The 26169-nt window shown below is 55.5% G+C and overlaps 2 protein-coding genes across 6 annotated transcripts; one reads left to right on the forward strand and one right to left on the reverse strand.

Annotated features, from left to right (window-relative positions):
• The first annotated feature begins 81 nt into the window (after positions 1–81).
• Positions 82–13794, forward strand: LRRC74B (leucine rich repeat containing 74B). Of its 4 annotated transcripts, none has more exons than XM_054844849.1 (10): positions 82–162; positions 408–550; positions 1945–2077; positions 3820–4026; positions 6690–6799; positions 7405–7520; positions 8624–8702; positions 9175–9270; positions 10319–10462; positions 13656–13794. In XM_054844849.1, exons 1-10 carry the CDS (start codon positions 96–98, stop codon positions 13665–13667), a joined length of 1107 nt encoding a protein of 368 aa, XP_054700824.1. In that variant the 5' UTR covers positions 82–95; the 3' UTR covers positions 13668–13794. The 4 variants fall into 4 exon arrangements, with proteins under 4 accessions (XP_054700824.1, XP_054700823.1, XP_054700822.1 ...); XM_054844848.1 differs by lacking the exon at positions 13656–13794 and adding an exon at positions 12982–13155; XM_054844847.1 differs by lacking the exon at positions 13656–13794 and having other exon boundaries at positions 10319–12963.
• Positions 13795–17629: 3835 nt separating this feature from the next.
• Positions 17630–24284, reverse strand: SLC7A4 (solute carrier family 7 member 4). 2 transcript variants are annotated; one of them, XM_054844841.1, is made up of 5 exons: positions 23827–24112; positions 21509–22559; positions 20733–21409; positions 19829–19937; positions 17630–19350 (listed from the first exon to the last, which is right to left on the reverse strand). In XM_054844841.1, the coding sequence occupies exons 2-5, from the start codon at positions 22488–22490 to the stop codon at positions 19157–19159; spliced, it is 1962 nt and encodes a 653-aa protein (XP_054700816.1). In that variant the 5' UTR covers positions 22491–22559; positions 23827–24112; the 3' UTR covers positions 17630–19156. The 2 variants fall into 2 exon arrangements, with proteins under 2 accessions (XP_054700816.1, XP_054700817.1); XM_054844842.1 differs by lacking the exon at positions 23827–24112 and adding an exon at positions 24166–24284 and having other exon boundaries at positions 17842–19350.
• Positions 24285–26169: the final 1885 nt, after the last annotated feature.

Raw genomic sequence — 26169 nt, forward strand, 5'->3', positions numbered from 1 at the left:
CCCGCGGCCCCGCCCCGCCCCTCCGCAGAGCCGCCCCGCCGAAGCCCCGTCCCGCCCCGTCGCTATGGCAGCGGCGCGGCGGGCCCGGGCCGGAGATGGCGGCGGCGGCGGCGGGGGGCGGCGGGAGCGGCGCGGACGGGGACGGGGACGGGGGGAGCTCGGGTGCGGCGTGAGGCGGCCCCGCCGGCCGGGGTTGATCCGGCCCGGCCTTCGCGGGCGGTGTCCTCGGGGTGGGTCCAGGGGAACGCCAGGCTTGTCCCGCCGGTCCTGGGAGGCAGAGGCCCGGCTCGGTCCCGGGCCTGGGCCGCGTCCCCGCTGTGGCGGTGAAGGAACAGCAACAGCGCGGTGGGCGCTGGGGCCTCGCGGGAGCACTTGGTGAAACTCTCTCCAACGCTCTTTCCCTGCAGGCGAGGAGGACGCGGGCAGCCTGGCAGGAGAGAGCCGGTACCTGGCTGCGTGCCGGGCCTGCGGCGTGACCCCGGCCTCCGGCCTCCTGCGGCGCACACCGGGCCCCGCGCTCAGCCTGCGGCACCGTGGCCTGGGCCCGCGGGTGAGGGACGGCAGCAGCACCACCCTGCCTGAGGGTCATGTCCCGCCGGGCCCTGGGGCGTCAGAGGGACTGTGAATCCCGTCAGCTGGCCGGGGCTGTCCCCCACCGTCACCCCGCCGTCAGGCTTAGCTGTGGTCCCTCGCCAGAGCCAGAACCAGTGCAGACACCCCAACCTAGGGACTGTCAGTTTTGTCTTTCTCCCAACACAAATGCTGTGGGAACTCTGGGAGTATCAGAGCAACCCAAGTTTTATGTCAAGGACCCTCCCTTTCGTGCCTTGCTGGTGGCTCAGATACCGCTCAGAGGCCGGCATTACGCCACGCGAGGGTTGGTGTTTGTCGAGCAGCAGGGATTTGTCAGGGCGTTGTTTTGCAGGGCTTGGGAGCGGGAGCTGTGTCCTTCCCCAGGCATGGGAGGAGAGGTGGGAGATTGAGGTGCGCGGGTGTGTCAGTACCGCTCTTCTGCTCAGGTTGAGAATTTTGCATGAGAGTGTGTTGTCTCCCCTGGAGTACTTCACATTTTTTACCTTAATATTTTTTAGGAAGGAATTATAAACCTTTTGTACATTCACACATTGGTTTGGGTCAGGCAGTCCCATCCCTGAAAGCTGCTTTCAGTGGGCTGGCATTTTGGAAACGCGTAGTTTGGACCATGAAAAGGGCGTGGCCTTTCATACTAATTTTTGGTGATAAACTTTTTTGTTCTGTTTATTTTATTGAGTTTATTTTCTCTGGAATAGTTCTCCAAGGTCCCTTCCAGTTCATTTCCTTGTGTCTGACATCCAAGGCTGGAGAAAATAATTTGATTTTGCAGTATCTGTTGAGTAATCAGAAGGTGATTGGCATACTTCTGTTTAAATATTTTTGAAATTCCCAAGAAATCCCAGTGAAACAGATCAGGATACTGATGCAGTAGAAGATTCTTAAATGTCGAGGTCAGGATTCAGAGCAGCAATAAGTAAACTAAAGGGGTGCTTACTATGGCTGTACTCAGAGTGCCAGGTAGAAGTGATGTCTGGAGAGGTACATCGATGGGCACAGTGGGCCAGAAACTTTCCCTTTTCCTCTACAACCTGAATTATACAGCATAAGTATTATTCATCATTTTTATGGAAGGAGAAATTAATTTTTAATTAGCATAAGCGGAATGAAATCTCTTGAACATAAACCATATTCCGTGTTTGCTTTTCCAGCCTAGCTTTAAATGGTTTTAAAAGGGGAATCTTTTTGCACAATTCTGTTGATTGTTCTGTGAAATTCCCCCGAGCCCTGCCAGGCTAAGGGGAGCCGCAACAGAAACATTCACAAGATCTTTGTGAGCCCAATGAAACTGCAACTGATGTATTGTGCTTTTTTTGTTTGTTTGTTTTGTGGGTTTTTTTTTTTTTGTTGCAGGGTGCCAAGGCTTTAGCCCTTTCCCTGATGGTGGATACCTCTGTCCTCACCTTAGACCTGAGTGACAACTGGTTGCTGGGAGAAGGGGCAGCTGCTATTGCAGAGATGCTGAAAGAAAACTGCTACATTTCAGGTCTGCATTCTCCCATCTGCTGTTCTCTGGTGGTTGTGTTGCTGTAGGGGAGGAAGCTGTGCTGGCTTCTTTGTGGATTTAACCAGTCCTGCTGTCATAGTGTCTCTCTGTGTGTGAATAGTGTTCCAGAACTGGGGTGCTGTTTGAACAGGGAGTGTTTACAACCGTGCTGCTTGGTCACCTTTTTCCACCTGGATTCATAGCCTTCACTTTTGTGAAGTTAGGATGCCACTTACTGGAGTCAGCCCAGTCCTGTTATTCCTGTGAAGCTGCTGGAAAGCCAGGAGAAAGAGCAAGTTTCTGCTTTGATTGTTGATGAGAAACATCCACCTGAAGCACAGACTATCCAGAGAACGTTGCTAATAATGGTTAAGGCTTTCTAAGTTGAATTTGCAGGATTTGCATCTAGGAAAACCAGGCTTCTTTGTAGGGACAGGTGGAAGAGAAGCCTATCTAGAGTGAATCTGCAAGGCTCTGTTCTAGCAGCAGCACGTCTGCTCTTCCCAGGGACATTCCACATGTCTGATGCCTCTGTAGTATTATACCAGAGACACTACAGATACAGGGAGCGGAAGCAGAGCGGTGCTTCCTCAGTTTAAGTCTCAGTCAGGCATTGTTGCATCTAGAGATCCTGGTTTTAGTCCCCGCTTTTCCAGGGTTGATATTCCTGCCTTTCATAATTTAAGTAGTAAGTCCCAGTTATAGATGGACAGGTTATCTGGGTTGTGGGCTACGCGTGGCAGGGTCCTGCACTGGCTATGCAGAGCTGAGGTGCGGCAAAGGCAGTTCGGTGGGATACAACTGGTTGTACCAGCACCTACCCAGAAGCACTACAAGCCCTGCCAAACCTGAGGTCGTTGCATGCAGAGACAGTCCCTGTGCTGTGCTTCTGTGTGAAGAGCACAGAGCAGAGACCCAGCATGGCTCTGCGTGGAGCCCCTCTCATCTCTGTGTCACATTTTCCTGCACTTGCTGGAAAAACGTCTCCTGTTTCAGTGTCTGAATCTCCAGGCCCATGCTACGATACATGCAGAACTTTGCTGTAAGTCACGCTGGTTGCTGCACTGAAGGGTGTATTTTATTCACAAAGAACTAGGTGAGTTTGGACAGCTGAGAACACAACTCTCGTATAGCTAAGGGAACTCTAATCTGCTTTGTCAGGAAGTCATCATGGATGAAGGAGACAGCTTCAGTGCTCTGAAGCCCCTGTTAACATGGGATTTCCTTATTTTTGTTTTCTAGTCATTGGATTCAGTATTGGAGGTTTAGGGTTCTGCTACTTCCTTCTGTGCTAGGAAAATTCATTCTGTATGTAGGTGGGCAGAGAAGTTCATGCTCTCAGATTTGGGTCTCAGTGTCTGTCTGTCCATTCATGGTGTTACGTTTAGCTTTGCTGTCTCTCCCAGACTACGCTTTTTTTCAAGCTGTGATGGAACCAGGAAACCTGCTATAACTTTGCTGAGTGTAGGTTGTGCCTGGAGTAGGAAGCACAGATGTACAAGGAGCACTTTTGTCTCATGCTCATATTCATGTGGCAAAACTTGAATGAGCCTGTCTTACGGACAAGCTGTGAATTCAAAAATGAAGTTCTGCCTACTAAAATAGTCTGTTAGATCAGGTTCAGCTTTCTTGTTTTCCAAGTCTGGCACCGCTTCTGCCATTGCAGCGTAGTGGTCAGGTGCCTCCCTGGCATCTGATCTGATATGATTTGATGATCTGATAATGTTTTTTTCTTTCCCCAGCTGTTGATTTATCTGACAACAAATTAGGCGTTGAAGGAGCTAAGGCCTTTTCCGCTATGCTTCTAGAAAATACTACAATTGTGTCCCTCCAGCTCTCAGGAAATGAATTTGATGACCATGCAGCAAAATATTTAGCGGATGCCATCACAGCAAACAGCAAAGTGGAAATTCTAGATCTGAGTTACAACATGTTTGGTGACAAAGCAGGTAAAGTGCTGTCTGTGCACCTTGCACAGAGGGGTGCTGCTGCAGTTGGCAGTGCAGCTTAATGAGTCGCTTCCTTGCCTCAGACCTTTGGAGAGCAGGGTTGGTTAATATTTTCAGTTTCCTGAAAAGTATTTTTGGCTCTGCAGGCAAAACGAGTGTCAAGCTATCGTCATTTGTTCGTCTTCATTCTCTGACTTTTCTTATGGTATTGCAAGATTTACCTCTTCTGTTTCTTTCCCGTTCTTCCTATTTCCCAAGTTCTGATGGTCTTCCTTTCACTGAACTATCCTTTGCTTTTTTTCTCGAGCGTTATTTCAGCTTTCACAGCTGTGTAAAATGCTCAATAAAAGCAGAAAAACCCCAGCAGAACGGAGTTAGCCAGCAATCCTTCTGCCTAGCTCCCTGTCCCTGAGAGGTGACTGCAGGTGCCAAGGGGAGGGTGTGAGACTGGAACGGCAGGCGGTTGTGCTTCCCTGATACTTTGCCACCCTTGATGGCTTGTGGTTTGAAGACTTCCTTTGCTAATGACTTTGGCTGTTTCTTTTCCATGTTCTTGTTGGTCTCAGCCTCGTTAGTGCATATTGCTTTCCCTTTGGCTCTTGATTTCCAAGCACGCTGTTACATCCTTGCATTCACAGTGCTCCAGTGATGCTGTGTGATGTGATGAAATCCAGTTATTACTCCCTGGGCCTTTGTCTGTCCTGGTTTCACCAGGTGCACTTGTGCTGGGCTGAACTCCCCCACCCTTTCTTCCTGACTGTCCACATCTGCAGAACACTCCTCATGATGTCGTCGCTAATCCCTGAGTTTTCAACCTTTATGCTTATCTGCTTTTTGCACCTTACTGGCATGTGCTTCATCTTCTCCATCTGTGGCCATCCTTGGGCAGCCCCAGCCATGTGTTCTGCTACTATCTCCAGGCTGAAGATGCACAAATCTTCTCCCTACTCCTGGTCTCACCCTACAGCTGTGCTCCAAATCCCTCTACTTCCAACACTGTCTGTGATGGGTACACACTCAAAAAGGGAGATACTGAATTTTTCCTCTCCCGTGCCTCATCCCATGCTGTCTGTCAGATCCACATTCTCCCCTGGTTGTGTCTTTCATGAAAAATCCACCATCTTCTCTCCATCCACTGCTTTACAACCCTTAGTCATCATACATCTCCCCTGCTATAGCCTCCTCCTTGAAGATCCTCCATGTCTTCAGTGGGCTTCTCTGGCTCACAAGAGAGGAAGTGATAATCCTTATCTCTTCTGGCCACTGGGAACACACCAGCCATTCAGAGGGTCACACACTCACAGAACAGTCAGGGTTGGATGGGACCTCTGGAGATCATCTAGTCCAACCCCCTGCCAAAGCAGGATCACCCAGAGCAGGTTGCACAAGATGGCGTCCAGGTGGGTTTTGAATTTCTCCAGAGAAGGAGACTCCACAACCTCTCTGGGCAGCCTGTCCCAGGGCTCGGTCACCCTCAGAGTTTCCTCATGTTGAGATGGAACTTCCTGTGTTCCAGTTTGTGCCCGTTGTCCTGTCACTGGGCACCACTGAAAAGAGTCTGGCCCTGTCCTCTTGGCATCTGCCCTTTAGATATTTATAAGTGTTGGTAAGATCCCCTCTCAGTCTTCTGAGAGTCTCGGTCTTCTCTTCTTCACTTGGTTCCTTCCCAGATCTGTTCTGCTTTTTTCCTCATATTGACTTGTGAAGGCTGCAATGGCTGCTTTCCTATCCACTCCTATCCTGCTCACCTCCTGCTGCCTTTACAAACAGCTCTCCCCAGTGTTCTGGTCTTAGAATCAGAATTGTTTAGATTGGAAAAGACCTTAAGATCATCAAGTCCAACAGTTAACCTAACACTGCCAGTGCAACCACTAACCATGTCCCTAAACATCTACCTGCCTTTTAAATACCTCCAGGGATGGTGACTCCACCATTTCCCTGGGCAGCGTGTTCCAGTGCTTGACAACCCTTTTGGTGAAGAATTTTTTTCTAATACCCAACCTAAACCTTCCCTGGCGCAACTTGAGGCCGTTTCCTCTTGTCCTATCAAGCTTGTCTTCCAGCATGGCGATGCCTTCCTTTTCTGCTGCGCTGGTCGACAACCTCATTTCATTCCTGCCCCACTGGAAACTCGCAGAACGCTTGCTGAGGACACCTGTTCAGGTTTTGTAATGGCACAGGAGCTCTGGGAAGGATTAAAGAGAGAGCAGAGCTGGCTTCTCTGCCAGCCAAATGGAGGAGCAGACTTCAGCTGGCTGGAGGCCAGAGCTGGGAAGGGTGAGAGACTGGGGGAAGATACCTGGTTGCTTGGTTTCAGCTTTCAGCCTCGCGTCGGGCAGGAGGATGAGCCTGTGCAGTCACATCTCCACGCATGAGCAGCAGACCCTGGCTTTGTGATACAGTGATTGGATTTTCTCTCCTTCTCAGCTACATTTGCAACCCGTGGTCAGAGAACACATATACTTTATTGTCCGGCAGCTTCTGCCTTGTGTTTATGGTAAACGAGGTATAAAAGAAAATAATATGTTGTAGCTTTAATTGCCTGCCTGGAGGTAATACAGACAGTTGCAGAGAAATCCCCAAACTAACCCAAGCTTCCTGTTTTGCAAAGCAGCTAATCCTTTTAACTCTTAAACTGTTTGGCTTCATGTATTTTTTCTTAGGTGAAGTTCTTGGAACGGCAATAGCAGAAAACATTGGATTAAAGGAACTGAAAATCAGCTGGAACCATTTCCATAGCCAGGGGGCTGCTGCCTTGGCCAAAGGCTTGGGGGTACGAAATGTTTTCACTCCTGTTTTTAAATTTTGAGAACTCACATGAAGCTTTATCTGTTTAAATGAGCATGAATGCCATGATGTGCGGTGTGCCCTGTGCCCTTGCCTGTCCATCAGCCATCTATCATCTGGGATCATACAGACCTTGGAACTAAGAAAGTAAATTCATCTATTATCTATTGACATTTTGCATATGTTTTTATTTCTCTATTTCAACTTCTTTCCCTATTTCAACTTCTTTCCCTTGTTAGAGTCAAAATTACCAAAATGAATGCTTTGAATTGTTTCATTTCACTTTCGATTCATAAATCAATACAGAAATTGTTTTGTAGTCTATATAGTTTTTACTCTACTAAAAGGAAGTAGTCTCTCACTAAAGTAAGAAACAGTTCTTCCAGCTTTTTAGGCTGAAAGGGGCCACTAAAGTAAATTATTTTTACCTCTTGTATAATGCAAATCATATGTGCCACCCAAGGACTAGTGGCGCAAGCCCCCAACTCTGGTTGGACAGTAGAAGGAACGGTAGTGCACAGGCAGGATATTTCTTCAGAGTTGAATCAAGTGACAGGCAGACTTTCAGTGTGTGTTTGTGTCACTCCACAGGCAAACATATTCCTCAAAGTGCTGGATGTTTCCTTCAATGGCTTTGGCAACAGTGGAGCAGCTGCCTTGGGGGAGGCTCTTAAAGCCAACAACGTGCTGGAAGAGCTCAACGTTAGGTGAGTCAGACTCTGCTCCTGCTGCACATTTTCTCCCATTTTGCAGTGGTGGTCGAAGCCCCGGCAGCCAGTCAGATCTCCTGCCTGCAGAGAGCAGTCGGTGCATAAGGCAGAGGGAGCGCTACAACATTGTAGCGCTGCTGGTCTCATCGCAAATTGCAGTTCCTCTCACAGAATCACAGAATCCCAGAATGGCAGGGCTTGGAAGGGACCTCTGGAGACCATCTAGTCCAACCCCCTGCCAAAGCAGGATCACCCAGAGCAGGTTGCACAGGATGGCATCCGGGCGTGTTTTGAACCTCTCCAGAGAAGGAGACTCCACAACCTCTCTGGGCAGCCTGTCCCAGGGCTCGGTCACCCTCAGAGGGAAGAAGATTTCCTTGTGTTGAGATGGAACTTCCTGTGTTCCAGTTTGTGCCCGTTGCCCCTTGTCCTGTCACTGGGCACCATAGAGAAGAGTCTGGCCCCTTCTCTTGACATCCGCCCTTTTGATATTGATAAGCATTGATCAGATCCCCTCTCAGTCTTCTCTTCTCCAGACTAAACAGCCCCAGCTCTCTCAGCCTTTCCTCATACCAGAGATGCTCCAGTTCCCTTGTCATCCTTGTATCCCTCTCCTTAAACTGGGGGTCACTGCTGAGGGTCTGTGGAACGTGTTACGGGATGTGGGGGAAGAGCATCTGGGGATTGCACAAGGGGGATGTTTAGGGGAGGAACCAAGCGCTCTGGGGAGGAACAAGCATGGGAAGAGAGAGGGACAAGGCGTGAATGTTGAGGGTTTCTGTCTGTGTTGATCTGTATGGCTGGCCATATGCATGCTGCATACATTTGTGTCTGCACCTATTGGAAATATATGGTCAGCCTCGCTCCAGGGGTGTGGAGCTGTGCAGCTTCACCTCTGCCGGACTGTGGGATTTGGCAACTCCTCACCGCTTCCAGCCTCCCAAATACAGTTGTTCAGTTGGAAGGAGCTGCCCTAAATTCCCTCTGGATATGTTTTCAGTGCTGGGTGAAGCAGGAGGTTGCATATCCTTTACCTGAGTGATGTGGATATGGAGAACCTGCAGCTCAGCGTGTGAAGCATGCCTTTTATCTGTTTTTAGCAACAACCGTATTTCAGTGGAAGGAGCTCTGCACGTTGCAGCTGGCCTGAAAGAAAACAAGACTCTGAAAAGACTTAATGTAAGTAACTTTCCTAGGAAAGTATTGGAGCCTCTTATCCATATTTAAACATCACTGATGCACATACATCCTGGATTGGAACTCGTAGAACAAATCCACAGTGAAATAAGGGAGCTGCTTGCCCCAGCCTGTCTGCCTCCTTGCTTCCCTGCTTGCAGTATGCTCTCATTAAGACAGAGGGCTTGTAACCAGCAGTTTCCTTGGTGAACAGAGATTTCTGTGAGCCTGGCGCTGTGTGAACTGCAGCCTGTCCTGCCGTGTCTTGCAGCATGGGTAGCATCCTATTTCTGCAGCAGTAGTGTCCAGCTCAGCATGCGGGCGGCACTGGGATGGCCACTTGAGGCCCACTGCTTACTGGTACTTGAAGTAAACCCCGCTGGTACCACCCACTGGGGACCACTGGTACCGTCAAAGATCCTACAAAAAAAACCCCATGTCACACATCCTCCTGCTGTTTCTGTTCGGACTGCAGATGACCAGAAATCCCATGCAGAGCAAAGGCTGCTGTGGGGTCGTTAAAGCTCTACAAGCAAATTCTGGCACTGGCCTAGAGATCCTGGACTTGCCAGTAAGTGTTACACCAGAAAGAAGAGGGAAGGGAGGGAAGAGGTTGAATGCGTGGTGTATGAATAACAAAGTGCTGCCAGAGGGATTCTGGCTCTGGTGGTGTTGCTGCCCAGTGAGGGCTGGATATGGAGGGAATGGCCCCCACCTGAAATGGGCATGTCTGTATGTGCCCAGGCCCCACTTTGTGTGTCTGCAGCAGCACCAAAATGCGTGGATGCACCAAACTGGGCTTTGCTCGGGCTTGGGGCAGCAGCAGGGTGTGGAGGAAGAAGGGCTCGGTTCTCGGTGCTAGGCACTGGGAGAAATCTGGCTGCCTGCAAATTCAGAAATTCCTAAAAAGAGAAGGCAGTTAGTTGTTTATTGAGGAGGGATTTGTGTTGCCTAACTCATATACAATGTAGGTGACTATGTCTGAGGTGATTACATGAGATCTGTGTATAGAAGATGGGGGTTTAATCAATGGTAATGAAGGCAAAACTAGCACACCTAAGTGTGAAGGTCTGCTTTAGCATGGGGAGGTTTGCACCTCAGCTCTGCTGACTGTATTGACTGTCATTCCTCTGTATTGACTGACATCCTCTGTCATTCAGTGGCTATCCCACATGCCTCCTCCTTCCCAGCTGTTTTACCTTCTCTTCCTGTAGACTATTCTTCTGAGCTTGCTATCTGTCCTGGCATTGTCCTGACTTTCTCTCCAGGTCTTTTGTTTGTTTGTTTTTGACAGGGTGTTCTCCACCTTTATGCACTTCTTTAGCTCACTGTCTTTTGGCAGCGCAGTGAAGATCTTGCATGAAAACCCATATCTTCCTGCTGCTTCACCCCACTTTAACTCTTCTGCTTCTTGCCCTGGGAGCACAATGCTGCTGCTTGTGGAATCTCATATCCACCAGTAATGTGGTGGTATTGGCTAACAGCCTTGGATCTCACAACCTTGTGTCAGAATTCTGTGTCTGGGTTTAGAGAGCGCTGAATATATCGCAATATCTATTTCCTGAGGGACTGTAAATCATACCACATGCTTGCTTATCTGTACTGATTTTCCCCTCTAGGACATCCCTGTGAACAAAGAGCTTACAGAGCTGTGTGATGCCGTGAAAATACTTTTCCCAAATCTTCTTCTCAGACATGGTGAAAACACAAAGTTGCAGACGAAAAGTCCGTGGAAGATTGAGCTTCGGACGCAGCCCAAAGTGGTGGGTAATTCCCAGAATGCAGTGGCTTAACACGTGTCTTTTTGGGGCTGCTTCTCCGGTGCCTCTGCCTAACACCCCAGTCCCACTCACCAAGCTTGTAACATGAGGACGCCCCAGGACAGTGCTGACGGTAGGATCTGTGGAAATACTGGCTACTTCGTCATTGCTGACACTTAGAAGTTTTTCTGTCTTTTCACTTTAAGATTGCTGCTGCAACCAGCTCTGAGTCTCTTCCAGCACATGTAAGAGAGTCATAGAGTCATAGAATCACAGAATGGTTTGGGTTGGAAGGGACCTCAAAGTCCATCTAGTTCCACCCGCTGCCATGGGCAGGGACACCTCCGCTAGCCCAGCTTGCCCAAAGCCCCATCCAACCTGGCCTTGAACACTGCCAGGGAGCCAGGGGCAGCCACAGCTTCTCTGGGCAACCTGGGCCAGGGCCTCAGCACCCTCACAGGGAAGGATTTCTTCCTCAGATCTCATCTCAATCTCCTCTTTTTTAGTTTAAACCTATTATCCCTTGTCCTGTCACTACACTCCCTGATAAACAGTCCCTTTAGGTATTGGAAGGCTGCAATTAGATCTCCCTGGAGCCTTGTCTTCTCCTGGCTGAACAAGCCCAACCCTCTCAGCCTGTCTCCATTGCAGAGGTGCTCCAGCCCTCGCATCATCTCCGTGGCCTCCTCTGGACTCGCTCCAACAGCTCCATGTCCTTCTTGTGCTGGGGACCCCCGAGCTGGACGCAGCACTGCAGGGGGGTCTCAGCAGAGTGGAGCAGAGGGGCAGAATCCCCTCCCTCGACCTGCTGGTCACGCTGCTGGGGATGCAGCCCAGGACACAGTTGGCTTTCTGGGCTGCCAGCGCACATTGCCGGCTCATGTTGAGCTTTTCATCAATCAACACCCCCAAGTCCTTCTCAGTCCCATGGATGAGAGTCCCGGGGCTCCTTTTCATCTTTGTGTGTAGGGCATTTGTCTGGTGGAACACCATGTGCTGTAGCTGCTGCTGGTGCTTGGATCCATAGCCCACTGCAGTGGGCTCTGTGCAGCCCAGGAGTGCACATGTTAAGTAGGAAGCAAAGTCCTATCCAGAGATGTGCTGCGAACAAACACTTTCTGCCTTGGGCTGTTTCTCCGGTTACACAGCCCGGATTGCCTTCCCTGAATTGGCTGGCAGATGCACCGGTGACCCATTTTCAGCTGCTTCCTACCACAGTTCTTACGTGGAGCCCATGCTCTCCAGCGTAGAGCCCGTGTCCTGGGTCATGACTGGCGTTATTTCCTGGACGCGCGCTCTTGCTTTGGTCAGTGTTACGTAGGATGGATGCTACAAGTTACTTGGAAATAGGACAGGCACTCAGTGGTGGCTCAGCAATGACAACAGCAATTACAGATGGGTTGTAACTCTTTTCCTCTCCCTGGGATGTTTTCTGTGATCCCAGTATAATCCAGTGGATCCTCACTACACACTCTGGGACACCTGGGCACTGTGATTCAGGGAGGGGGAATTGTGAGCTCCTTGAGGAGCACTGGGCGGGAATCATGGCTGTGCTCTGAGCAGCCTGGCTTAACTCTGCCTCTCCTGGACTCTGAAGAAGTAGTTTCTCACATTTTGGGAGAGAGGCTGAGGATGGTCACACAAACAGCTCTGGATGTCCAGCTTGGGCTGGAGGCGCTGGCATCTCTGCCCCGCAGTCAGAGGGCAGCAAACCCTGGGGCGCTGCAGCGCTGTCTTCACCTCATTGTGGCTGTACACAAATAATTGCCCTGAAGGTTGGCAGACGTCGTTTGTAAAGTGCGTGCAACAATCTTGGCTTTATCCGTGGCTCCAGCTGGGCGGCTTGCTGGTCTGTGCGCTGGTTTGGATTTGCTGTTTTGCTGACACAGCAGCTGAGGAGGTCTGGGGACAGCCAGGCAGTGCTCTGCTGCGAGGCCGTGGTGACGCCTCTCCGGGAGGGCAGCTTGTGAAGGCAGGGGCCAAAATTCAAGACGGTTTCTGCCAGTCTCCTTCCAGAGTAGCTGCCTGGTGCCCGAGTTTTGCCTTTTGCCTTTTTCCCTCGAACAGAAGCATTGTAATCCCCTTGCTCACTTTTGTATTTCATTTACCTAACAAACGTGCCTATCAGTGAAATTGCACTTGGTGTTAGTTCTCAGCAGAAGATGAGGTTTGGCCTCTTAATTTGAAAATAACTCCATGCAGTAATGATTTACCTAATGGAGTCTGTCCTATAAATGTGCAAATTATTTTATAATGTGCAAATTATTTTACAGTTATGTGTCTAATAAATAGTGTCTGTGCCTTGGACTCACAACTGTTTACACCATTTGGAGAGGTCTCTTGCATGTTGTGAGGTCTGTAAATTTGGGTTGTTTCTAGAAATTTCAGACCCATCCTGACACCCCCTCGATCTCTAGATGAAAAATTTGTGTATCATACACAGAAGCTGTTACAGGGCTTGATATTTGAGTATAAGTACCTATATTTTAAAATATTTAGTCACCATTTATTGTTTCTGTTAGGTCCTTTGCCCCTAGCCCCTCCTGTGTTCTCCAAAGAAGAGATGCAAATTAAAATCGTATTAAAAAATAAGGTGGGTAAAGAATTCTTACACACGGAGTCCATCCTTATTTACCCACTGGTGTAACTAGAGAAGATCCACTTGCCCCTGCCTTGGTACATATCGATTCATTCGTCACTGGAGCTGCGCTGCGTGGTTTTAAGCTCAATAAATCTCTCAACGTGCCATTTGGGAACCTAAAAATACCAGGTGGGCCAGCGGTGTGTCACGGGGTAACGCGACTGGGATGTATGTGTTGAACGTTCAGTTGTCCTGTGGGTTTGATGAGAGCAGGATGTGGCTGTGGAAAACCGAGCGCTTGCCTGCTCCGTGTGCAGGCAGGATTGTGCAGGCAGGATTGCACAGGCAGGATTTGCTCTTCAGAGGGCTGCAGGCAGAAGGGGGGATCAGGCAGCCAGAGGTGGCCTGCAGCAGGGTTTGTGTGCAAAGTTGTAGGGATTTGCTGTGCTTTGGCAGCTGCTCCCAACCGTTATGAGGAATCAACACATGGAGAGTTGTACTGAGAGTTGTATTTCTGTTATACTGAAATACCAGTTGTTCCCAGTTTACCTGGCAATCTCCCCAGCTGGTATCACTGTTCCTATCTCCTCCAAACTCAGTTGTGTTCTCTTTCAGGTTGGGAACTAATCTTGGAATAACTCACCAGAAGATTTGTTGAGTCCCTGCTCATGATGTCATTTCCAGTACTGGGCCTTTGGGTTTTGTTTTTTTTTTTTTTAAATCTGAGTGGTATTTCAATATTGTTCTTTTGGTTTCTTTACAAACTGCCAGGTAGCAGTCGGATGCCTTGTGGAAGGTACTACAGTACAACAGCGCTCCTGCCTCTTTCCAAGCTCCTGTCCCCAGCAAAGCACAGAGGTTACACAAATCCATATTAATTGCTGCCACTAATGATATTTTTTTCCTTAATTCTTGAGCAGCTCTGATTTTGATCAGTGTCCTTCTGAGGTCCTTCACCTTTTTGAAAGATCAGCCAGTTTGCTTTCCTGCAGTGCTCTGGGGCTTCTCCAGCTGTCTGATGGTTTCTGGAAAGTGAGTGGTAGTGCTCCAGGGAGTTTGCTAGCTAGTTCCACATGAAACACTTCTGGGGTGAGTTCTGTAGGTGATCACACAAGGTTTAGCTGTAGTAGCTACTAATTATCATCTGGAGGCAGGGCTGGGGCAGAGGAGCCTGTGACATGACTCCCAGCTTTCCCCCCACACAGAGGACAAGTTTTTTGTGAACGCTTTCCTCTCCTTTACAGTATCGAGTGTGCTGCCATGCACCAAGGTGCCTTGGCTCTTGTCCCAGCAAGGATTGGGGCCCTAAAGTGCTTCCAGTCTAGCAAGGGAAGCCCGGGCAGGTGGGATCATGAGAAACCAGCCACTGCAGCCCGTTCCTGATGGCATCTGACCGACGTTCCATCACCTCTCAGGAAAAGCTGTCATTGCCATGAGGAAGTGGTTCTAGTCTCTTGCCTAAATCTCCCTTGTGACAGTTTAAGTCCGTTGCTTCTTGCTTTGTCTCCTGTGCATGGGGTAAAGATTTATCCCCCCTACTTTTCTGGCCGGATGGTTGGAGACTGGCCCGTCTGCTGTCGGAAAGGAGCCTCTGCTGCTGGGATGGGACCACATCGTTCATGCTTATACAACTTGTTAGGAAATATCCGCGCTGCGTGGTGAGATGGGGAAGAGCCGTGGCCTGAAGCAGGGACTGCTGAGACACGGGCTGCCGAAGCCAAGCAGGGGCTCTCCTGTAACGCTTCGGGTACCCCTGCGCCTGGCACGCCAGCTGGTGCTTCGTGGAGGGACGAGGGGACGACAGAGCCCAGGGTCTGTGCCGCTTTTTCACGCCCTGCCGTTCCCCGGCCGGTGGAAGGAGCAGATACGCTGCTGCTGGCGTCTCGGGGATGAAGTGTGGTGCTTACCTCATCCTCTGGCTGTGTCTGCGGCAGGAGGAGGGGAGGATGGCGGGGGATAACGAGAGGATTACTTACAGCCAGCACCCTGCAGCTTGTCTGTGCTGCTTTCAGAGCTGGGGGGGAGGGCTGGAAGGGGTAATTTAGGAAGTGATTTAATTAGGACATTGAGCTCCTCTCTCCTGGGCAGCCCACCACCCTCTTCCAGTGCTGGGGGCTCCCTTTTTCCTCCCTCAAACATGGATAGGGCTCAACTACGTAACTGGGTCAGTGCATGCTTATTTTGACATAGCATCTGTGACCGAACTGTGCTGGAAGAGCGTTGGGAGGTACCTGCGCCTCCCACCCCTGCGCTTCGCCCTGCAAGAGCTCCCACAGCTCGTGGGGCTGCGCGGGCAGCGGCGAGCCTGGCTCCTGGGGCCTCCGAGCCCATCGCCAGCCCAGTCCCGTTTGGGCATTGCTGGAAGCGGGCTGGGGGCACCCCCTCCCCGAGCTGCATCTCGGGGCTGGAGCGGGAGGGACGCAGGCTGACCCGGGGTCTCTACTGTCTGAGGGATGGTGGGTTGCAGCCCCAGCGTCAGTTTTCTCCCTGGTACAAATCCTGCGTTATTCCCCCTCTGAGTTTGGGGTTCTCCTGGTCCCCTCGCACCCGCTTTGTAGGAACTCTCCTCCCAGGACACAGCAAACCAGCGCTGCCCTGGTAGCTCCTCCACCAGTCCTCCCAGCCCAGCAGCATCCCTGGTGAGGCTCAGCCCACTCCCACGCTCTAAGTGGGGGATTACCATCCAAGGATCACGGTAACCCTCTTAGCCCGGCCCGGCAGCGCGTGTGCTGGAGCTGCTCGTGGCCCCTAAAGCCCTTCCAGGTTCCCCGAGCCCCAGCACCGGTCTTTGCACGGCTGACCTACATACTTCACCGGTGCGTTGGAATTAGATCGGTTGCCATCCAGTCCAGCGAGGCTGATTAGACCATTTCCACGAGTCCCAGAAAATACAATTTTATTTATTTATTTTTTTAAAACTAATTTGGAGACAGATACTCATATGGCGAACGGGTGTAACGTCAGCGGCAGGGTAACAGCGAGCTGCTGCCTCCTCGTGCTCTGTGGAACGGGATTTTGTGAGCTGCGCGCGGGGGTGGTTTGTTTTTAAATCTGGCAGGATCACGCGTATGAGGGTACAGATGGAGGAACTGGTGCTTTTTCTCCTAGAATTACAGGCTGCCATCTTAAAGCATCGCTGACAGTGTTCGGTTCAGGTATTTTTTTTTTTTTCCTGCTGATACAGTTTTCAGGAACAAATCATTGAGGAGGGCTCCCTTGGTGGCAATGGCTGCTGACAAGCCCCTTTTTGTGTGTGTGCCTTGACGGGCAGACAATTTGAAAGCAATTAATACACATTCTGCGCCTGCGCAGGGCATGTTACTGCAATGGGATGGTGTATGGCACAGATGACCTGACCAATTTTGTAATCCTATTTTAAAAAAAAAAAAAAAAGTCACAAGTATGCTCGAGAGGCATGCTCGCCTCCCAGGCTGCCGTTAATTACGTTTCAATCCTTTAATTCCCTGCCAGCCGCATCCCCATCTCTCCCCAGCCCGTGCTGGGGGTCCCCCATATCCACGCTTGCTTTTTATGGCGCAGCCTAGCAGTAATTTCTTTACATTTTTTATAACTGAACATTTTAAAAAAAGATTAAATATCAATGGTTACAAGGCTCATTTGACAACTCTTAGCTCTTTCCCAGTTTACAAGGCCGACGGAGAGCCCACGCTGGGTGAGCCCGACCCTGGCGACAGCCGAGAGTATTTTGCGATGGTTCGTCTATTGGTTTTCCTCCAAAAGAGACCAGAAAAGCGTTTTGAACCTCAGTTCTGTTAAGGATTTTACTGCTCTTCCCCAGCCCTGCACTGGGCTCCCTGGCTCCCGCTACACTGCTGCAGCTCTTTCTACTCGCCTTTACCCTGCTGACAGTGGATTTGTAGCGGAGATGAAAAGCCGCCAGTTGATAAGGAGAGTTAAGTCTATCTGCCTCCCCAGATACCTGTTGAATAGTTTTTTAATAAAGAATGGCTTGATTATCATGGGAAGGAAGCTTCCCTACCAAAGGACAGCGGTGAGGACAGGGGTGTCTGTGGGTTCTCTCAAGTGACTCACTTGTTAAGTCACGTTATTTGCCCTGGTTCACAAGTCCTCCCATCCATTCAGCCCGTAACCCTCGGCAGCTCAGCGAACCTGCCCCGGCACCGCTCAGCATCCACCTCGCTGTTGGCAAAGGGGTTCAGGCCCGTCTGGGTGGGTAGTTTTGTGTCTGCAAAGCTCGAGGCCTGGGCTGCCTTTGCACGGCTGCCCCAGCCCCCCGGGGGTCCGGCCGGAGCCCGTCCTCCTGAACGAATCGCCTGTGCCAGAGGAGCAAGGCTGCTCTTGGCGGTGCTGGCTCCAGGCGTTGTGCAGCTCCCGCATGCCAGCCCGGCTCCAGCAGCGCACGCAGCCGGCTCGTGGCACGGTGACTGGCTGTGCCCGGCTCCTGCCCCGCGGCGCTCGGGAGGAACGTGGCTGCAGGGTGGCAGCGGGTGGCATGACTCCCCCTTTCCCCAAGCTTTCAGGGGGCTCTCCTGAGCATGGGCTGGGCGAGCAGCTTCCCCATGTGGACTGCTGGGGGACACACACAGCACAACCAAGCAGAGCCATCACAGAACCAGTATTTATGAGGGTGACCGAGTCAGACCAGTGCTCACAAGCTACTACACAGAGGTGCCAAGCAGGGCCACAGCACGGCGGGGACGCGCTGCTCCGTTGGCGGCAGCAGCAGCGCGGGGGCGAGGCGGGACATGGAGCAGCGCTGGCAGACAGAGGGGTTCACCAGGGAGCCGGCGCATCATACAGAGACCCCCCCCACGGCCCCTCAATTCCCCCCCTCCCCCAGGGACTGGCCAGCGAGAAGCAATGGGACCTGCCTGCCCGCGGTCCCCGGCTCCTCGCAGGACGCAGATTTGTTGCACAGCTGCAGGGAGCAGGGTGTCCACGCTGCAAGGCCTGGCAGTTTGGCAACCTCACGCTGGACTGCTTGTTTCCTCCACGTCTTTCTTCCAAAACGTGCTAAACTCCCTTCCCTTCCACTTTAGGCTGCCCATGGGCAAAGCAGCCAGGGGTGGCCGTGGCAGTGCTGCTGGGGACCCCCCCCCCGGGACACCACGGCAGCTGGGGTGAGCCCCGGAGCACAGGGATGCTTGCTGGGGAAGGGACAACACCGAAAAGAACCTGCAGGGCCCATCCCGAGCCACTGAGAGCCCAGGAGGGGCATCACGGGGGGCTGAGCCCCCCATGCCGGGGGGGCGGCAGTGCAGGCTGTGCCCCTGGGGTGCAGGGGAAGAGGGGCTCGCTCCAGGCAGCCCAGCCCAGGGAGGCTGCTGGGACCTCCAGGGACAAGGCAACAAATCTGGGGTCCTGAGCACCTGCACCCGGCACGGGGCTGGGGCAAGCGCCAGGCCCTGGCAGGAGCGCGGCAGGACCTTCCAGCGTGGCCCCCAGCCCACCCTGAAGTTGGGCTCCTGCCGTGCCAGCCTGCGCTGGCTTTCCTGGGGTCCCTGCCCAGCCGGGTGACCCCCGGGCCACATCCTTTCTCCATCTCATGTCCCCACCTGGTCCTCACCCCCGCCTCAGTCCCAGCCTTGTAGGGGAGCGGCCCTGGGGACAGGGATGCCGGTGGGGAAGCGCATTTGGCCCCTGCCTCCTCCCGCAGGCGGGCTCAGCAGGAGGCGGGGGGCTCCGCAGGGCTGCAGCCAGGATGAGGCCCAGGACGGGCAGTGCTGGGCTGCCTGCCCCGCTCTCTGGGGACCCTCTGCACCCCTCTGCATCCCCGGCTGCGTGGACGGGCCAGCAGAAAGGAGATTTGCTGCGCGGCACCTGGGTGTGCTCAGGGGAAGGTGGCGAGGACGCGGCTCCTCGTGGGCAGGGCAGGCAGGGGGCTGGGGGGCTGAGACCCGGTTCCTGAGAGCTGGGGATGGGGAGGGAGGGAGCCAGCCACCCCCACACCCACTCTGCAGGGAGCTGGTGGGGAAGGGCGAGCACCCTCGACATCTCCGGATGGAGCCGCAAGCCCCGGGCAGCCCTGGCAGCTCCGCTGCTGAAGGGACCGGGAGGAGGAGGGGGGGTCTCTGGCCTCGCCGTGGGGAGAGATGAGGTGCTCCCATCGCCAGGTGCCCCTGTCCCCTGCGGTGTCATCTCTTGCAGTCTTCAGTGTCGGTGTCCGGCAGCCCGGCAGCGGGCTGGGAGCTGGGCTGGACTGCCTGCACCCTCTCCTCCAGGCTGCCGCTGGGGAACACCACGTAGCGGGCACTGACGCGCTGCGGCCTGGGCTCCCGCAGGTTCTCCTTGCTGTGCCAGATGCCGTAACCGAAGTACACGAGCAGGCCTGCAGCGGGGGACAGGCAGAGCAGCAGCTTCAGCAGAGGCCGGCGGCTGGCACGGACGCGGCCGGCATCCCGGTGGCACAGCGCGAGCCGCTGCACCGGGGCAGGGGCTCAGACCAGCTGGTTGCAGGTGAAAACGGATCCTGCAGCGGGTGAGAGCAAGGGGGGCAACCCCGGCCCTGGGGAGGGGAAACCCTCGCTGGGAAGGGCTCCCCGGGGAGCCGCCTGGGGAGCAGGGGGTGGGTCTGGTCCAGAGCTTGAAGGGGGATCCAAACCTCAACAGGAACAAACCGTAACGCTCTGGGAACCAGCAAGGTGGGAGACCTCAGCTTGCATCTCCGAAGGGGGACTGGAGGCGGAAGGGGGCACAATGTGCTTTATAAACCCATCACCGGGGGAAAAGAGCTGCCGAAGCACTGGCCGGTACCGAGACAAGCCCAGTTCCCCTCGCCCCCGAAACGCCACCACGGGAGCACTCACCTAAGAGCAGCCAGACGGCGAAGCGAAGCCACGTCATGTAGCTGAGCTTCAGCATCAGATAGATATTGAGGATGATACTCAGTGCTGGGGAGAGGGGTACCAGGGGTATCTGCGGGAGAAATGGAGCCGGGGGGGGGGGGGGGTCAGACCATCCTTAAAACCACAGAGACAAAAGCCAGCACTACTAAACACAGGGGACAAAGTGACTTTCCCCCGGGCTTTCTGAAGGTGACTTGTTTTTTCAGGGAAAAAGGCAGCCAGAAGGAACAAGGGCCAAGCAGGGAGCCAGGAGCTGGGAGCCAGGCTGCACGCCGGGCTGGGGTGGGCACGGGCTCTGGAACAGCCCCGCGGCTCCGTCACAAGGACCAAACCAGCCCCCAGCGCAATCCAGAGGCGACACGGTCCTCGCTGGAGAAGCTGGGGCAGGGGCACAGCAGGGAGGTGGCGTTACCGCTGGTGTTACCGCCCACGTGGCTGCACCGCACCGGGGGCACAGATGGGCTGGAAACCGGAGCAGGGGAAGCATGAGAGGAACAGAAGTAATTTGGAGGCTGAAGAAAAGAGCTCCGCCACGTAGCTCAAGGGCAGGCCAAAGGCAGAAGGAGTTGGGACGGGCAGGAGAAGAGCGGGGCTGTGGGGATGTGGAGGAGGGAGCCCAGGGCGGGCAGGAGCGATCCCATGGGATGGACAGGGAGCTGCTGGGGATGCCCCTTCCCAAGGACCGGTGACTGTGCAGGCACGAACCCCTGCCCACACCCGGCGCTTGCTGACACCCTCTTCCTCCTCCTCCTTCAGCAGCTGCGGTGCTTTCACCAGACCAGGGTGACGGGTGGGTCCATCGGAGCTGCTCCCACCCCGCCGACCCTGGCAGAGGGACTAATCCCGCCTGGGCCCCTGGGCGTACCTGGAAGGTCTGCGTGCCACGCTGCTGCTCGTGCGCCGAGATGAGGAGGAGGCTGAGCAGGAAGCCCAGGCTGAAGAGGACCAGCAGCAGGGAGTAGCTCCAGGTGGGCAGGTGGAGGTGGGTGCTGCCAAACACCAAGATGGAACAGAGGCAGATGGCGGACACCATCAGGGTCACCACGGCCACTGTGACCACCTCGCCCGGGTAGAAGTCGCTGAGGAACTCCAGGTAGGGCTCGAAAGCTGCCTTCAGCTGCCCTGGCTCCCGGTGCTCTTTGCTCTTGTCCCTGTCCACCAGCTGGAGCTTGTCAGAGAAGGACTCGTACTCCTTCAGCTCGCCGGCAGATGGACCCTCACGGGGCTCAGGGCTGGGCCGGCCACCAGCCACCGGCGCAGGGGCATCCACCTTCTGCTGCTGGAAGCGCAGGACGATGATGCTCGCGGCCACGAAGGTGTAGGCCAGCAGCGTGCCGATGGACAGGAACTGTACCAGGGCCTCCAGGTCGAAGACAAGGGCCAACAGGGCCATGAGCAGCCCGAAGACCACGATGCCGACAACAGGCACCTGCGTGCGGGGATGCACTCGGGAGAAGACCTGGAAGAAGAGCCCATCCTCGGCCATGGCGTAGACGATGCGCGGCAGGGAGAAGAGGTTGCTCAGCAGGACCGTGTTCATTGCTGAGAAGAAAGAGGACCACGTCAGACCCGAACCGCCCCTGTTCCCCGCCCCCGTCATGAGCAGGGCAGGCAGCTGCCACCACCGCTGCCTGTACTCACCACAGATGGAGCCAGCGGCCACCAGGAACCCTGCCCAGGCGTAGCCCCTCCTGTAAAACGCATCTGCCAGGGCGGAGTCAGGGTCCAGCGTGTGCCAGGGCACCATCAGCGTCAGCACCACTGACACCAGGATGTAGGCCCCGGTAGCCAGCCCCAAGGAGAAAGCGATGGCCCTGGGAACAGCCCGCTGCGGGTTCCTGGCCTCTTCGCTGGAGGCCGCGATGACATCGAAGCCCACGAAGGCGTAGAAGCAGGTGGCCGTGCCGGCCATGACGCCTGACAGCCCGTACGGGGCGAAGCCACCCTCCTGGGCACTCCAGTTCTTGGGCTGCGCGAGGACGAAGCCCATGATGAGAATGAAGAGGATGACACCCATGCTGATGGCCGAGAAGACGTGGTTGAGCCAGGAGGACACTTTGGCCCCGAAGGAGATGAAGGCGGTGGCTACCAGCAGGATGGCAGCTGCCAGAAAGTCGGGGTAGCGGGCCAGGAATGGCACCTGCCAGGTGCCCACATGGGTCTCGGTGAAGTTCTTTATCTTGTGGTTGAAGATGGAGTCCAGGTAGCCGCTCCAGGCCCTGGCCACCGCGGCTCCCCCGATCATGTACTCCAGCAGCACGTTCCAGCCGATGAGGAAGGCCCAGATCTCACCCACAGACACGTAGGTGAACATGTAGGCAGAGCCCGTCTTGGGGACCCGGGCTCCGAACTCGGCATAGCAGAGGGCAGCCAGGAGTGAGGCAAAGCCAGCAATGATGAAGGAGACGATGACAGCGGGGCCGGCGATCTCCTTGGCCACGGTGCCCGTGAGGACGTACAGCCCGGAGCCCACCATGCCCCCGATGCCCAGCAGCGTCAAGTCGATGGTGGAAAGGCATCTGTTGAAGGACGTCTCCATCATGTCATCCTCCAGGGTCTTCACCCGGTTGAGTTTCTGGCAGAAGCGGGTCAGGTCGGCAGAGCGAGGCAGCCATCTCGCCATCCTGGAGGCAGCAGGCCCTGCCCTCCGGCAGGGTGAGGGGTGCACAGCGGCGAGACCCTGCCCGGAGACCTGGCAGAGGAGCAGGGAGGTGTGAGCATCCCTCGTGGTGGGGACGGGGTGGAAAAGCCACCGGGGCACATTCAAGGTGTCCCTCGCGCCTCAGCCAGCGTGGGGCCCGGCACCAGAGCGTGTCCTCCTCCAGGGTGGTGGCACAGGACAGCCAGCCGCCCTGCGCAGGGACCCAAGCTTGTGCGCAGGTGGGAGGGAAACCACAGCACCCGCAGGGCAGCATCTCCCAGGCTTTTCTTTTTGAACCAGAGCTGCGTTAATGCCCAGACCAGGCTGCTCTGGCCCCGCTGAAGGTTTCTTTGCTGCTTCCCCTCCACCCTATTCAACATCTACCTGACCTTCTCCCTGGTGTGCTGGGAGCCCACCGAGGGGGCACACAGCCTCTCCCCGTTCCCAGCATCTCGCCGCTTCCCCAGGGAAAGCCCAGGCGTGGCGCGGAGGCGGGCAGCAGGAAGTCCAGAGCAGCTCCGGCAAGGACGTGGGTGCCCGTGGCCAGACCAGGAAACACATCCAGCGCCTGGGGACCAGCCCCAGCTGGCAGCTGCTGCCGGAAGAGCGGGAGGACGCAGCTCTGGGGACCTTCAGGTGCCGCTTCACGGCTGCTGCACGGGGCAGTCTGGGAATTCGGGGATGCTCTGCCCTCCCAGCCGCCCTGCTCCCCGTGCCAGGATACGTGTCTCCCTGCATCCCCAAACCATGGGTCCTGCTCAGAGGGCTCGTGCCGCTCGGTGCAGCCCTGCTCCCTGTGCCATCTGTCTCGGAGGCCAAAAGGTCCCAGAAAGGCCACCGCGAGCTGTTGGGATGATGCTGGCCCGTGGGGATGACAGGCCTGTCGGCACCGCCCGTGCTGGCTGGGATCCCCCCAGCCCCGCTCGCCGCCTGCGCCCGAGCCCCCGCGAACAGAGGGGCTGTGGCGTTGGGGTGCCCGACCCCGAGGCACCCAACGACCGTGGCCGGGCAGGACGTGGAGCTCGACGCCCGCCGGCAAGCGAGCATTCCTCCCCGGCTGGGGGGTGGCCGCGGGGGGGGGGGGGGGAACCCCGGGACGGGGAGCTGGGGGGGGGGGAGTGGGGGGGTTCAGCCTCCGGATCCATCCCCGGGCCGGAGAGGGGAAAGTTCCGCCCCTGCTCAGCCCCCTGCGGTGCCGATCCTGGGGCAGCGCCCAGCCCCGGCCCCACTCCCCCGAGCCGCAGCGCCCGCGGGCCGCCCCCCTCGCCCCGCACCCCACGCCCCGCACCGGCCCCGGCCCCGCTCGGGTCCCGCTCACCTGCGCGGGCGCGGCCGGGGGCACCGCGCGGCTCCGCCAGCGGCCCCAGCCCCGGCCCCCACCTGCTCCGCGCCGCCGCCGCCCGCCCCGGCTCCGCCTCCCCGGCCCGGCGGAAGGGCGGGGGCCGGCGCGGCGGCTGCGGGGAGCCCCCCGGGGGCGGGGGGGGGGAGAGGCCGCCGGGGCAGGAGCCTACGGGGATGCTGCAGGGCGACCCCGGCCCAGGGGTGTCCCCAGCCGAGGGGGGGTACCGGAGAGGGGGGCACCCCCGAGCCCCGCGGGGAGGCTGACACGTTTCTGGCAGCGCACCGAGCGCATCGCGTTGGGTGCCCACGGCCTTACCGCTGCGGGCTGGGCACCAGCCCCCTGGGGTGCGTGTGCTGGCGTGGGCGCTGCGGCCTGAGCCACGGGCGGAGGGGACAGCGGAGGAGTCAGCCCGCATCCCCGCCGCTGGACGCGGTTCTGGATGGAGCGACGGGCCGAGAGCCTGCTCCTCTCCTGCCTGGCTGCTCCAAGGAGGAATCTGCCTCTACCCCCTTTGCTCTCTCTGGAGCTGCTGCCCGGAGGACAGGGACCTCCTCGGCGCTCAGGTATTTGTCCTGAAGCAGCAGAGGCGTAGGGGGGAGCAGCTGGAGGGGCGGCAGGGCAAGGTGAGCTCTTGAACTGGCCCGGGAGTTCAGAAAGCTGGTGCCTGGGCAAGAACACAAAACCTGAGCAAAAGTGTGTGGTGCTTCCACCAGGCTCCAAGTACCTGCAGCTCACAGAAGGGGAGTCACCTCTCTCCATCTCTAAATCAAAATGCGTTGCTTTTCCAGAAGTGCCTCACCTTCCCAAGCAGTCACCTGCTCCACCTGCTCCTGCCTTCTGCAGGCTCCATCTAACACCCCAGCTCTTGTACTTGAGGAGCAAAGTCCCTCTCCACATCACCTGCAGGTTTTATCTCTACCATGTCCCCTCTTGGGCACCCCCTTTTCAGACAGAGGAGTCCAGCCTGGCTGGTGGGTGGTCCAGACCTCTGGTGCCCCCAGGGCCTTTCGCAGACCCTGGTCCAGATCTCCTGCACCCTTCTTGGGATGAAGGGACCTGTGTTTGGGTGCAGGGGACAACTTCACAGCACCAAAATGTTTTTCCGTATCCTTTCTGCTCACTTCCTGGTATCTTATTTGGTTTTCTGATGGCTACTGGGCACTAAAGCTGATGTTTCCATGGACCTGTCAGTCATCACCCTAAATGTCACTCCTGAGTGGCAGTGGTCACCTTGGAGCCCACCGTGCCTCACTAAGGGCTCCCACGCGCATAAATTCACCCTCATCCACACTGAAGTGACCTCCTTCGGCAGAGGGGACCTTGCCATCCTCCTCATCAGCCCAAAGTATAGGAAATGGAAGCAGGAAACAGGACTCGTCCCTTTCTCCTACCCATCATTCGCCTTCCTCCAGCTGATGTTAGAAAGAAATTCTTTACTGTTAGAGTGGTGAGGCCCTGGCACAGGGTGCCCAGGGAAGCTGTGGCTGCCCCTGGCTCCCTGGCAGTGTTCAAGGCCAGGCTGGATGGGGCTTTGGGCAACCTGGTCTAGTGGAGGGTGTCCCTGCCCGCAGCAGGGGGGTTGGAACTAGATGATCTTTAAGGTCCCTTCCAACCCAAACCATTCTGTGATTCTATGATTCTACGATGGGTGACCATGGAGCTGGAACAGAGCCATAGCTCTGCTGCCGGTCACCTCGCAGCAGAATGGATAACTCGATCCCCTCGTGCATCCCCTCTCCACACATCTTCTGGCGCACAAGGAGCCTTGGGCAGGAACTTGAGGTCTAGCTCCATGGGTGGCTGAAGCCACCTGAGCTGCCACCAAAGGGCTCCCCAGCCATGTGGTCCCCGAGAGCCTGGGGGCTGTGCGGGTGGTTGAACCAATGACCAAAATCCAGCAGTCCTTCCAGCACTTCCAACTCCTTGGATCGCTCTCACCAGGTCCGACCCCGGCCAGCACTGGCAGTAACAACCGCAGTAGCTCGGGCACAGCCGGGCTGTAGGAAGGCGTCACCCTCCAGTGACACAAAGGCACTTGCTTGGACAAATATCTGTGTATCCTTGGTGTTGTACCGCCCGGCAATGCTTCGGGGGGGCTGAGCAAGTTTTCCTCCACTGAAATGGTGCTGACCAAACACGCCCCGATCACGAGCTATCCCAGGCGCTTTACTCCCTTAAGATAACCTTTTCCACCAGTTAACCACGACTGGCCGCCCTCCACCTCGCACGGAAAGCCTTTCTGAAACACAACCTGACTGCAGGCATGGAAAATTTCAGCTTGGATCGGCTGCCTGGCAGAGCCGTTCGCAACCAGATGGT

This window comes from Grus americana, chromosome 16 (assembly GCF_028858705.1).
Source record: "Grus americana isolate bGruAme1 chromosome 16, bGruAme1.mat, whole genome shotgun sequence".
NCBI classification, from domain to species: domain Eukaryota; kingdom Metazoa; phylum Chordata; class Aves; order Gruiformes; family Gruidae; genus Grus; species Grus americana.

What these genes read in the sequence shown, in the direction of transcription:
- SLC7A4 (XM_054844841.1), bottom strand. Translation starts at nt 22,490, where the DNA reads ATGGCGAGATGGCTGCCTCGCTCTGCCGACCTGACCCGCTTCTGCCAG. An exon ending in GTGGCACGCAGACCTTCCAG is followed by an intron (nt 19,938 to 20,732) that starts GTACGCCCAGGG and finishes TTTCTCCCGCAG; the next exon opens with ATACCCCTGGTACCCCTCTC. An exon ending in CGCCGTCTGGCTGCTCTTAG is followed by an intron (nt 19,351 to 19,828) that starts GTGAGTGCTCCC and finishes CCCCCGCTGCAG; the next exon opens with GCCTGCTCGTGTACTTCGGT.
- LRRC74B (XM_054844847.1), top strand. Translation starts at nt 96, where the DNA reads ATGGCGGCGGCGGCGGCGGGGGGCGGCGGGAGCGGCGCGGACGGGGAC. An exon ending in AGAAAACTGCTACATTTCAG is followed by an intron (nt 2,078 to 3,819) that starts GTCTGCATTCTC and finishes TTCTTTCCCCAG; the next exon opens with CTGTTGATTTATCTGACAAC. An exon ending in AGACTCTGAAAAGACTTAAT is followed by an intron (nt 8,703 to 9,174) that starts GTAAGTAACTTT and finishes TTCGGACTGCAG; the next exon opens with ATGACCAGAAATCCCATGCA.